Genomic DNA, 12,212 nt, shown 5'->3' on the forward strand with positions numbered 1-12,212 from the left:
ACGTGGACTATGTTATGTTTCCACCAATCATCGTCCCGAAAAACTTCATTCTTACTCAAACACATTTCTATAGTATCAGGAACCCAAGGCGCAAAACATGCGAGTGGAAAACGCTCTCTGTAATTTGTTGTGCTTGATATTTGTGCTAGTTGATTGTTGTGAGTGTAAGTTGTGATGTGAATGTTATTTGAGGTTAGATCAGATTTATTCATTACCTCTCCAAAACACATAGTTGATAAACCGTGGATCGCGGTATCCACCGTGTAAATACATATTCAAATATATTATTTGATAATTATTCCCCACTGCAACTTTACACTAATTAAAAACCCCCATCATCATGCCCAACTGGAACCAAATTCAAACTCAATTGAGACATCCAGCAAACCCAGTGGTTTTCTTTGATGTGGCAGTGGGGACTACAGTAAGTATAAGCTTTTTGGAATAATTAATATAAGCTTTTTTAGAAAATTACTGTGTTATCTACTCAAATAGTGAGTTTTCTCACCTGGAATTAACTCAAATAACTTTCCAAAAAAGCTTAATACACTATTATTAAATATTTCTCCTTAATAGGAAATTGGCAGAATGATATTTGAGTTATTTGCCGATGTGGTGCCAAAAACTAGCGAAAACTTTAGACAATTTTGTACAGGAGAGTTCCGTAAAGATGGAGTTCCTCTTGGATATAAAGGAGCAAGTTTCCATAGAGTCATTAAAGATTTCATGATACAAGGAGGGGACTTTGTGAACGTAATTATGGGAAGTGAATTAAATGTTTCTAGAAATTATTTACACTCAAGATTTTAGGGAGATGGTACAGGTGTAATGAGCATATATGGAGGAGGGACATTCTCAGATGAAAACTTCTCATTAAAACATGATACTCCTGGACTTCTTTCAATGGCAAATAGTGGCAAAGACACAAATGGGTGCCAGTTTTTTATAACATGTGCCAAGTGTAATTTTTTAGACAGTAAGCATGTAGTGTTTGGACGGGTAATTGATGGACTTTTAGTAATGCGGAAAGTTGAAAATGTTCCTACAGGACCTAATAATAAACCCAAAATACCTGTCACTATTGTGCAATGTGGACAAATGTAGATTTTTGTGTGTACCAAGTGTTTGGAAATTCTTAAACTTCAGAGTGTAATTTTTCAACTCAAACTTTTCTTATATTTCAGCAAATATAAGTTAAAAAGCGAATGCGTCCTAGGTGCATTGATCTTTCACAATTTTCAAATAATTTCTTTAACAAATCCTATGTTTTAGTCTTTTTTTTTATCACCCCTTTTCTATTCCACATTGATTATGAACTAAAACACCAGTACACAGCTACTTATGTAAGTGAATGAATTAATAAATGAGGTCTTTGTTCCAATATTGTTTTATTTTCTGTAAGTACATTTTATTGTATTAACGCTCCATACCACTTTAAAGGGCCGGTTTTTTGTTTCCATCAGAAGGAAATAAATCATTTATAACAAATTAATTACCTTAATAAAATTGAAGCTTGAATATGATCAAATTTCTTTAAGAATTTATACTCTGTGCTACACTGTTACTATAATTTTCTTCAGGCCAAACTAGATCAATATCAATGCAATCTAAAGCAACTATATCAGTAGGACATCCAACCAAAGAAGTAATATTAGGATGAGTTCGTTCAAAATCGCCATGAATGAACTCCTTTACATATGTGCCTGCCTGAGTTACCATTTCCAATTCAAATAAATCATCATAACCTAGAAACATTTTTAAAAAAATCAGAAATTAGCAAACATACTTCAGAAAATTACCTAATATCTCTGTTGCTTTCATTTCATAAATTGTCTTTTCTCTAGCCATCAACGTTCGTCTGTGTAACACTCTCATCACAGTTACTTGGGAAATTTTCAGTTCTCCATTTTGTCCATTAATTATGGATATAGCATCCTTGATATTCGGAGCGGTTGTTTTACATAAAGCCCTGTATGTCTTCTTCTTTGAAGCTTCCCCACATTTAATGATCTTCAAATTTGAAGCAAACACCGTTTGCAGTTTTATTACTGCGGCCATCTTCGATTTAATTACCTTTAACAGTATTTTTTATTTTAAAAAGGAATTCAGTATTTTATATTCATTGTAAATTGTAACTGCATACTTGTCTCTCAATTTCCTGCAACTGCTCTGAGGAAAACTGCCTATTTCTGGGATTGTCAATTTTAACATAAAAAGGCCTTCCTTGGCCTAACATACGCACATCAATATCTTCCCTTCCACTGGCTGTAAAAGTCATGTTGCTCTTTAGGAAACTAAAAGATTAAACTCTATAAAATGTTTACTACCTGCGTACAACTAACAAAAAAAAACTGTATTTTAAATAATATTATAACATATCAAATCACTAACCCTAATACATTGGAAATAGCATCAAAAAGAATGTCTTGCACATTATGTTCTGCAACACTTACTCCATCAATAACCCAAGGAGTTTGGCCTACATTCCTTTTAAATTTCAAATATCTCCCTCCGAGATACACTGGATCAGTAATGATATCAATTTTTTGTAATATGACTGATTTATCAGGCATTTGAGGTGGAAGCAAAAAGTGTTTTTTAAACATCTTATCCTCTGTGTCTTTTAAGCATTCAGATATATTATTCCTACTGACTTTTGTTTCGCGTTTCCGGAGCTTGGTTTTTATTATGTGCTTCATCTTTTCAACCTCCTGATTTAACGCTTCAATATTATGGCTTTAAATTACAAAATATTGCTACTCACTGTATTGTCATTTTCATAAGCTAGTGATATCAGAAAACTAAGATGTGACTTTGGATGATATTGCTTGTCTAAGATTTTGGAGAAAGTGCCTATTGCTGCAGCACGAAATATTTTATGGGGTTCCAATATTAATATATCATTCAACCCTAAAATAATTAGTTCATTAGTTCATTCATGATAAAAATCATCATGTTTTACTCTACCATCTTTATTGTCATATAGATTTCCAAAATGAAACTTTGGAAATTGATCCTTTAAATGTAAAAACATACTGTGTGCTCTTACAGACAAGCATTTTGGGAAACTCACATTAAATGAAAAATTTGAGTAATTATAAGAGTTTATGTCAAGTGATTTAAAACCTTCAGCAAATATTTCAATACTTTCTTGATTGAAACAGTCCAAACACACAGGGCATATATTTGATTTTGGTTTTTTGACACAAGGTTCAGAAATGCCATTTTGAATATTATCTTCCAAAATTTGTTGTGAAACCTTAAAAAAGAATATCTCAGTTAACCTTTTGCCTGATAACCAGAAAATAAACTATTCAAATTAAATTTTTTCATTGTTCCATTTTTATGGAAATTATAGCTTTGGTAAAATCCCTGTTAAATTGGAAACTAAAGATAATGTGGATGTGTAAGCTATCCACCAAAAAACCCCCAAAAATGGGTACCTGGATTTGAAAATTTTCATTAAATCAGATATTTTTGATTCAAGTATTAAATCAAGTAATTAGGTATATTTCTAATATAAGCCTGTAAACGATCCTTTGTTGCATACTGAAAAACTGACAGTCAGTGGAGCACTGTGCTCCATCGTCTCTTTTGACACATAATTTTGAATTTAATCACAATATAACCTAAAAGTACAAAATATTGACTAATCATCTCATAGCACTGACAAGTTGCAGGCTTGATGGTGGCAAGAACCAGAACAATGCTTAAATGCAAAATTGACCAGAGCAATATTCAGTTGTGAAGAACGGAACAAGTTCATATTTGCCTTATTGAAAACTAAAACATACCAATTTGTTTAGGTATTCTTTTGGGTGTAAATAAGGGTTTCCATTTTCAGTTATCTGAGTCCCAATAAGCCTTAAAATACATCTTGTACAACAACTCAACTCTTGAAGAAAATTTACAACTGAAATGAGATCTTCCTTTGAGTTAATGCTCATGTTTCTTAAAAAGAAATGCGGAATAACGAATAGAAATATTAAAAGTATAAGAATGGGTAATTCCTTGAGTCTATATTTAAAAATAAATATTGAAATTCAAAAAAAAATTAGTTTTTATAAATTTTCTTTTGGGACACGTTGGAAAAAAAGAGGTTAGGACGACACAATGCGCGCAAATGATTGCTATTTTTATTTGCTAATCGAATCCATAAAGGAAGAAATACGACAACGTTGCAGTTAGAGCAAAGCAAAGGATAGCATCTTGCATATGCACTCTACAGTTTTTTTAAAGATTAAAATTCAGAAATTTGACGTTTATTTGAATAAAAATAAAACAGAAGATGATTTACTGTAAGAAAGATATCAAGATCTCACTGACGAAGCTGAATGACTATGAAAAGTTGATGAAATTCTAGGGATTTATGATACTAAATATAGGCCGGATTAAACATGACAAAACCTGTTATCTCGAGAACTTGAACGTGGAGGCAGAATCGGTCGCTAAAAAAAAATTCAAAAATAAACTTTAAATCGCAAAATGTAAGTATCGGAAATAGACTTAGGCTCCAGGTACCCACAGATATTAATGCTCCATTGCCAACTTTAACTTCAAGTCTTGATAATTTCTAATCCAAGAATGAAGGAAAATTTTGACTGATCCCTTGACAAGTTGCTCTGGACGTATGCTTCTCCGTCCTTCTTATTGAATGTAGATAGGTTTTCTCATTTTGATCCGGCTTCCTTCACCAAGCTACCAAGGCTAAGCTCCGCCTCTTCTCCTCCCACTCTTCATTTACCACCGAAGGAGATGAAGGTAAAGAAGGTGGAAGGTGAAACGATGTCGTTGACCGTAATTTTTTTCACTGTTGAAACTAACTAAAAATCATGTGATTGAGTAAAAAGTGATGCCAAACCGTTAGCCTAAGACCGGCAGGAATTTCAAGAATCTAACCGACCGAGGACTGCCTGAACTTGTATTTCCGATTTTCGGAAGTATAACAGTGGTTTCTCTTTTGCCAAACAGGTGGTAGTATTTTTGACAATTCCTAATTCATAAACTTACTCATGTTTACATCTTAATAACTCAGTTTCTGTTTATACGCTCGGGATGATTAGAAAAGAGGTTTACAAAGGGTTATCACTGGGGATGATTAGAAATCAGGTTTACAAAAGGTTCTTAGCATATTTAACACTTTCATATGGGTTTCAATTTTAATAACAGTGAAAGTGTATCAGGAATCTTCCTTCTCTTCCATTAATCAACATTAGGTAACTCGCCTTTATGTTATTATTTATTCAGCCTAAGTGAGACGGTTAATTTCAGATGCACAATATGATGATCTGATTTCATTCAATGAAACCTTCTATGAATGAAGATGATTGAAGAAAAAGCTCATAGAAAGATGCATGAACTATTTATGCAAGTCCTGAAGAACAGGGACTTGTCCCGAGCTGGAGATTTGTTTTCTGTCCCAGATGCTATTATAGTTAATGATCTGACAAATGTGGTAAGTTTTTGAATTAATAGATATTTTATTTATATTTACATTGCAAATAAAACTACCAAGATCATCACCATAGAATAAGGTAGCCTAAAGTGACATGACACATATGTAGACTCAAGGTAGAGTCCAGATGTTTTGGACCCTTTTGGTGGATTTAAGTGGGATTATAAATCTGATTGCATACTTTGGGGTATAATTTTCAAGCAGGATTTTATGGTCATCAGACCAAAAACTATTGAAAGAATGAGTTTTAAAACACTAGAGATTTTTTATATTTGACTATCCATTGTGTTTCCCCTGTCTTCTATCTCAAATGTAAATATGCTGCCATTTTATGACTGACTTTTCACTTGAAAAGGTAACACAGGTATCATTTTATAATAGGTCAGTTATTTCTGAAATTTTTAAGTAATACAAGGAAAGACTATATGACTCTGTACTGTCGTTGATGTACATACATATTTATTAGACATGAAACAAGGAATAAAGCACATATATCCATTTATTTATGCTTCTTTGCAGATTAAGGAAATTACAGCTATTGCTTCTCTTTCTGATTATGTTAACAATGACAATGATCAAAGTGTAGTCGAGATATGTATTACTAGGTAAGTCAAGTAGATAACTAATAGTAGTCAGTGTTGTATCCATATTAAACAAAACATTACATTTTATTGAATTTGTGCACTAGGTACTCTATGTAATCATTATTTTATAATCCTATCAGAAGTTAAAATTTCATAAGTTAATAAATGATCCAGGAAAACTAAAAATATTTTCCTATTAATTTTCAGGGTCACTTCATGCATTCGTGAAACTGGTAGCATTGAACAACATTGTGATGCATTAGTGAACCTTTTAGAATCATGTTTACATCACAATTTGCAAGTGTCCAATAGAGATGAGGATCCTCCTCATGCCAAGATCTCAAGTGATATTATTTCTTGTATATTTTTGGTAAGATTGCATACTATTTACTAGGTGCTTTGCTTAATCTAACAATGCAATATTCATTAGAATTATAGTAGAAAGTCTGTAATGCAACGTGCCTTGCCAGTGGCAGTTAAATTTCTGCACAAGGGCAACAAAGAACTGTCACGCAATATGGCTTCTTATTTGTCATTGGCAGCTATGGAACATGCAAACTTGCTCACACCACATGTGCAACCTATAATAGATTCTATTATTTCTGGTATATTTTATTCATTATGTTGAGAAGGGTTTCAAGTGATATGTTTTGTCTGCAGGTAATTACCCCCTATGCAGGGTCCTTCCAAACATCTATGAGGTATCTCCTGAACCTTTTCAGGGCCATGCGATGGCCCTAGTATCATTGCTGCCGCATTGTGACAATCAGGAGAAGCTGGCGCTTTTAAATCTCTTTTCATTAATGGCCAAAGACAATCCTGCAGTAAGATCTAATAGTGGTCATAAAATCTTTAACTTATTGCCAGATTTCTAGCTTCTAGAAGCCAGTGTTCCACAACTATGCGAATACTTGTCTAGCCCCACAACAGTAACAGCAACCATGCAAATATTTTTGCACATGGCCGAAAAGCAACCGCTTCTTTTGGCAGACCACGTATCGGCAATGAAACAAGCAGCTCAAAGGCATCCGCAGACTGTTTGTTTGGCTGCCCAGGTCATTGGAGCTGTGGGGAAATTGAGCAAAGACAGAGCGCAAGATGCTTTGAATTTTGTATTGGAATATTTGCCGAAAGCAGACAGGGGATCTCAGAGTACGCTCTTAAGAGAGGCGACTCTTTTGTGTAGTTCGTATCCGGTATTGTTTACTGACAGAGTTCTTGCCGGTGTTAGACAGAGACATCACACTAGGTTGGTTTATTTCGGTTGTGCAGAGCGCTGTTTTAATAGATGGTGCTTTTAGTACAAATCAACTGGCTCAGAATAGTCAGGTGACATCGGGTGGGGTAACTATCGTGAAGGTCGGGGGACAACCTGCTGAGAAAGTGGTGCCTCAAAGTGTCGGAGGGGGGTACACGAGGAGGGCAAAATTGGGGGATTCACGGAGCACTGGAAGGTGAGACAGATTTCTGAAAGCGATTTAAAAATAATGAACAGTAGGTATATAACTCTAATAGTACATTGTGTTATAAGAGTCATATATCCTGTCACGCTAAATACAAAAGCACAAATTTTTATATTTTATAGATTACATACTGCTCAAAATTCAAACACTCATCGGAGCATGACGCGCTTGAACGTAGCTGGAGGATCGGTCGGGGGTTTACATAAAAGTATGACAAAACTAAGTACTTCAAGGTATAATTAAACATCGGTTTTAATGGGCAATACGTAGTATTTCTTTTTTAACAGAGAAATGAATAATATTCCCAACTCCTATGCCTTGCCTCTATCCCCAATAACAGTAATCGGGAGTAAATGGGCTGGAACCAATGTCAAAGTGTCCAGTGGTGGAGTCACTGTGACCACAATTTCACCTCCAAGAATTCAGCGGCCTTTAAGTCAAGGCCCACTTAGTCTGCTCAACAACCATCTGGGTCAAGTATGTCTCCCATTTATTTACATCAAAAAATTACTGAAGCGACTTCTTTAGACTACAATTTCTCCGATAAGCTCAACTCCTCTACCCGTGCCAATAAATAGTAATAGTGTGACGGTTAGCTCTGGTTATACTGGTCCGAGCTCCAGTAGCAACCAAGTGAACATTTTGACTACAGGAACTAGTTTGACAACGCAAAATATTCCGATTATTCCCAGCAGTCCTCCGCCAGAAATGCTAAACATCTCGCAGAGTTTGGTGAACAGTGCTCCGTCTAATGGAAGCGGTAAGTTGGTATTTAGGTATCCTGAAACTGTCCCAAATGTATATTATTTTATTGTATTCCACTAACGCGCCATTAGGAATTGGTTATAGTGAGTTTATGGTGGTAAGTGAAACAAATCAAAGTAATACGCAAATATATTTATGTAGTTATGGTCTAGCCAACGATTTATTTTCATGTGTTTTTTGTCATCTTACAGGTAATGTTAACGTCTGCGGTCCAATGACTGTCATCAGCAGAAGAAGCAACAACAATACAAGTGTGACTATAATAAATCAAAATTCCGTTGCTAATCAACGAATGAGCGTATTTGAACCTTATCCAATGCGCGACACAATCCAGGTAGGTATAACGCACCTTACAGAGAAAAGGGTCGCAGATTCAATAAACAAAAAATACAGCATTTTTGTGAGAAGCACTTGGACAAAATCAAACTCTACATGGATAGCGTGTGTCTAAAAATCCCCTATCCGGCCAAGTGCATAATAGAAGAGAAGAGGCAGAAAAAATCGGCAAAGCTACATTTTGCCTGTCAGGCTAGAGGAGAGCACTGTTTATATTCGAAGACTTATTTCACCATGACCACTAGAAATCCTAGGATTTGGATACATTTGATGTTTCTTTCCTTACAAGTATGTGCATTAGAATATTAACACTATTTACATGCTACAAAGATGTAATTTACAGGCTAGACATTCGCATGCGCTAAGTTCGAGGGACGCTCAAGTGGCCAGTTTAAAGCATTGCTGGGATATACTGAAGGCTGAAAATAAAACATTCTTGACTTTGGTCACTAGTGCCTTTCCATGTTCGAAGGTAATTAAAAAAAAAAAAAATTGCCCTAAGAGTATATCTTCTGTTTTTCTTCAGGACCAGGAGGCTCTTCTAAGCGAACTGAGACATGCGGGATATTTCGACGTTTTTCAAGTGTGTCCTCCGAATATCGGGGGCTCTACTGATACGTTGGAAAGTAGTGGTCCGTTAAATAGTATAGGGGGAGTCAAATGGGGGTGTTTTTTGTGTGTTCATCCTGAGAAGGCTATGGGTTTCTTGAGAGGTACTTTTTCGACTTGTTTATTTCAAATATGAGATAAATTGTACCAGTAAAACTGTGTTCCTGCTCCATGTGTAAGTCTCTTTCAGGAGACGCTCAGCCGGTAATTGAAGGTCAATTAAAAGAGAAAAAGGGCAAGTGGCGGCTATTTAGGCGATGGCGAACGAGATATTTTACTTTGTCTGGTGCTCATTTATCGTGCAAGGGATCGGTAAGGTTTCTTTTATAAAGGTTATTGGTTACAGATGCTTTGTAATATAAAAACACGCCTTAGAGCGGTGGTGAATCGATCGACGTAAACCAAATTCGTTCAGTGCGGGTGTCTCGCGGTGCCAGAAACATCCCCAAAGCCTTCGAAATATTCACCGAAAACCAAACTTTGATTTTGAAGCCCAGCGACGGAAAAAATGCGGAGGAATGGGTGCAGTGTTTGAGCATTGTGGTGGCGCATTCCAGAGAATCCGGACAAAATGGAAAAGACAATTCGAGGGGCAAAAGTAACAGTTTGCCCGCGAGGGGGTTGGGAGGCAGCAGAAGTCACATTTAATGTGTACTCACTCTGCACACTAAATTTGCCAATAGAAATTGTCAGAGTTTCCAGTCACTTAAATGGTTTAATAATTTCTTGGATAAACCATCACTATTCATGAAACACATTATTTCCGAATGCAGGGGCATATCAGAATAGAGTTTATTCTCGAATTAATTTTTACTAACCCGAAATTTTTATTTGTTTTATTTGCTATTATGAAAACAATTAATGTAAAACGTATAATCTCTTATATGCGTATGAATGCATACATATCTGCAGATCTGACAGCTGTTGTAAGTAATACATTCCATTAAATTTTAGTCATTAGGGACGATGTACAGGGTCTTAACGCAAATGTACATGTGTAGCATTTTCATAAGAATATTATGGCGTTGAAGAGAAAATTGCTTATCGTGCTTTCGAGATATAACTGTAACAATTTTTTTCAAAGGGATATCTTTTAGATTATTATATCTACGAGATCTTTGTTCTGTTGTTTTCGTACAATGAAGAATTTCTGTCTCATAAGAATTACACGACTAGATATGGAATATTGTAGAAACAATGCGAATATCATGGAAACCAAGGATTTTTCTGTTTAGGCACATCACGAAAAGGTAATGTTCTGCCATTTTCCCTTTAATACCATGAAATTGCAAAGAAAATTCTATTTAACTTTTGTATTTGATATATTTTTGTAAGTCTGGAAATAATAAGGTTATGAGGAGTGTACAGGCTTTCGCAAAGACCTTGTACGAATAGTATTATTAGTCGACGGCTTATTGTTACTTATTTTACAAACATTCCAGATTTTTTTATATACATATAATATAATGTTTTTATTATTTTATTGTTACGGAATAAAGAAAATGCTATTAATAAATGTCACGTTTTTAATTTAAGTTTCTTTTATTCCATATTTTGTGGCAATCAAAATTCATATTCTTGACACGTTTCTTCGCGTGCTAATTAAAACGGAATACACCGATGATTTTAAAAATTCAAAGGATATACTGGATCTCAGGGTAAAGTCAATCATATATTGGGCAACGAAATTCATCTAGTTTGTGGCGTACAAAGTTTCTCTTCACACTTGAAAACTGCGGAGTCTAACGACAACGTTCCATCATCTTATTAAATTCAGTAATGACTTAGGTTACCTGATAAAATAATCAAATTATTGTTATTCACCGGAAAAAATCTACTTTATCGTACACCGGAGAAAATCTTTCCGAATCCATTTTTTTTCTACAGCTTCAGAAGATGAAGTTAAAATTATATAATTTTTATATTTAAAGTTTTCGCTTTCGACTTACAGGCAAATCTGTAGGATGAACTTCAAGTAACACTATTTTTTAAAATGGGATTGGCAAACAATTAACAAACTATTTTTAACATTTTATTAAGTAGAGCCTATACACACTAAATCCTCCCATTAATTACAAGTAAAAAGTACCCAAAATTACTTTGCATAGTAAAAAACAATGTTTAATTATCCCAGCTTTTTTAGTCGTCTTAACTGCACCATGAAACCATCATTGGGTCTGACACACGGCCTGGCTTTTTTAACAACCGCAAATGCTTGTTCGAAAGGTAAATGTTGATCTAGAATTAAGAATGCAATAACAATCGAAGCTGACCTGCTTACACCAGCGTTGCAGTGAACTAAAACGTTCGACTGACTATTTAAGCACTGACGAATAAAGTGTAAACATTCAGGAAGAAATTCGTGCAAATTAGTACTTTGCAAGTCTAACATTTTCACAAACTTGTAGGTCACATTTGGGGACTTTACTGGAGCGTCAATACCTAAACTTAAAACATATCTGATGAGATATTTGTCTAAGATATTCAATTCACAACAATCTTGGGATCCTAGATACAAATGTTCGAAAATTTGGGCAGGAATATCATCAGGGTTCGTATCAACTACGAAACCTTCACACACTTCATCCAACTTTTTGAACTCGGAATTGGTTTCGATAAATTTTTGGCCGTCTTGCTGTGTTACAATGGTTTCTGTTGGCTTAAGCTTTGTTTTCCTTGCCTGAAGCTCTGCGAGGAAGCTCATTTTAATCTTCCTCTCTCAATGCTGTGAAATAGAAATTTCTTATCTACAGAGTGGCCCAATTGCTATGATTCAGTACTGCTATCTCCTAAACTGTTTGAAAATCGGTTAAATGAGACAAAAGTTGCTAAATTAAATGGCAAAAGACGGCTCAAAAACAGAGTGGCCAAATATCATTTGGTTCAACTGGCAGCTCCATAAAAAAATCAATACGAAATATTCAGTTTTTTGAGTACTACATGCTGATTATAATACATCTTCTTTTTGCCGATTTGCCAAACTTTTTACGGTTTATAAGA

The 12,212-nt window shown here is 35.0% G+C and overlaps 4 protein-coding genes across 5 annotated transcripts; 2 read left to right on the plus strand and 2 right to left on the minus strand.

The window, feature by feature from the left end:
* Window positions 1-217: 217 nt before the first annotated feature.
* Window positions 218-1,286, plus strand: LOC136409787 (peptidyl-prolyl cis-trans isomerase H). Its single transcript, XM_066391571.1, has 3 exons — window positions 218-424; window positions 577-753; window positions 811-1,286. The coding sequence occupies exons 1-3, from the start codon at window positions 341-343 to the stop codon at window positions 1,102-1,104; spliced, it is 555 nt and encodes a 184-aa protein (XP_066247668.1). The 5' UTR covers window positions 218-340; the 3' UTR covers window positions 1,105-1,286.
* Window positions 1,287-1,425: 139 nt separating this feature from the next.
* On the minus strand, window positions 1,426-4,041 carry Pus10 (Pseudouridine synthase 10). The gene is made up of 7 exons (XM_066391549.1): window positions 3,795-4,041; window positions 2,968-3,259; window positions 2,765-2,910; window positions 2,392-2,711; window positions 2,144-2,294; window positions 1,800-2,073; window positions 1,426-1,745 (listed from the first exon to the last, which is right to left on the minus strand). Exons 1-7 carry the CDS (start codon window positions 3,945-3,947, stop codon window positions 1,534-1,536), a joined length of 1,548 nt encoding a protein of 515 aa, XP_066247646.1. The 5' UTR covers window positions 3,948-4,041; the 3' UTR covers window positions 1,426-1,533.
* A 697-nt stretch (window positions 4,042-4,738) lies between these two features.
* On the plus strand, window positions 4,739-10,727 carry melt (melted). 2 transcript variants are annotated; one of them, XM_066391544.1, is made up of 18 exons: window positions 4,739-4,971; window positions 5,036-5,216; window positions 5,272-5,455; window positions 5,975-6,060; window positions 6,247-6,409; window positions 6,470-6,644; window positions 6,700-6,863; window positions 6,915-7,288; window positions 7,341-7,493; window positions 7,625-7,735; window positions 7,790-7,979; window positions 8,031-8,262; window positions 8,459-8,601; window positions 8,661-8,891; window positions 8,947-9,075; window positions 9,130-9,316; window positions 9,403-9,524; window positions 9,588-10,727. In XM_066391544.1, exons 3-18 carry the CDS (start codon window positions 5,318-5,320, stop codon window positions 9,858-9,860), a joined length of 2,871 nt encoding a protein of 956 aa, XP_066247641.1. In that variant the 5' UTR covers window positions 4,739-4,971; window positions 5,036-5,216; window positions 5,272-5,317; the 3' UTR covers window positions 9,861-10,727. The 2 variants fall into 2 exon arrangements, with proteins under 2 accessions (XP_066247641.1, XP_066247643.1); XM_066391546.1 differs by lacking the exon at window positions 5,036-5,216.
* A 530-nt stretch (window positions 10,728-11,257) lies between these two features.
* On the minus strand, window positions 11,258-12,068 carry LOC136409786 (dual specificity protein phosphatase 19). The gene has a single exon (XM_066391570.1). It carries the CDS (start codon window positions 11,914-11,916, stop codon window positions 11,338-11,340), a length of 579 nt encoding a protein of 192 aa, XP_066247667.1. The 5' UTR covers window positions 11,917-12,068; the 3' UTR covers window positions 11,258-11,337.
* Between the last annotated feature and the right edge of the window lie 144 nt (window positions 12,069-12,212).

Source organism: Euwallacea similis, chromosome 7 (assembly GCF_039881205.1).
Source record: "Euwallacea similis isolate ESF13 chromosome 7, ESF131.1, whole genome shotgun sequence".
NCBI classification, from domain to species: domain Eukaryota; kingdom Metazoa; phylum Arthropoda; class Insecta; order Coleoptera; family Curculionidae; genus Euwallacea; species Euwallacea similis.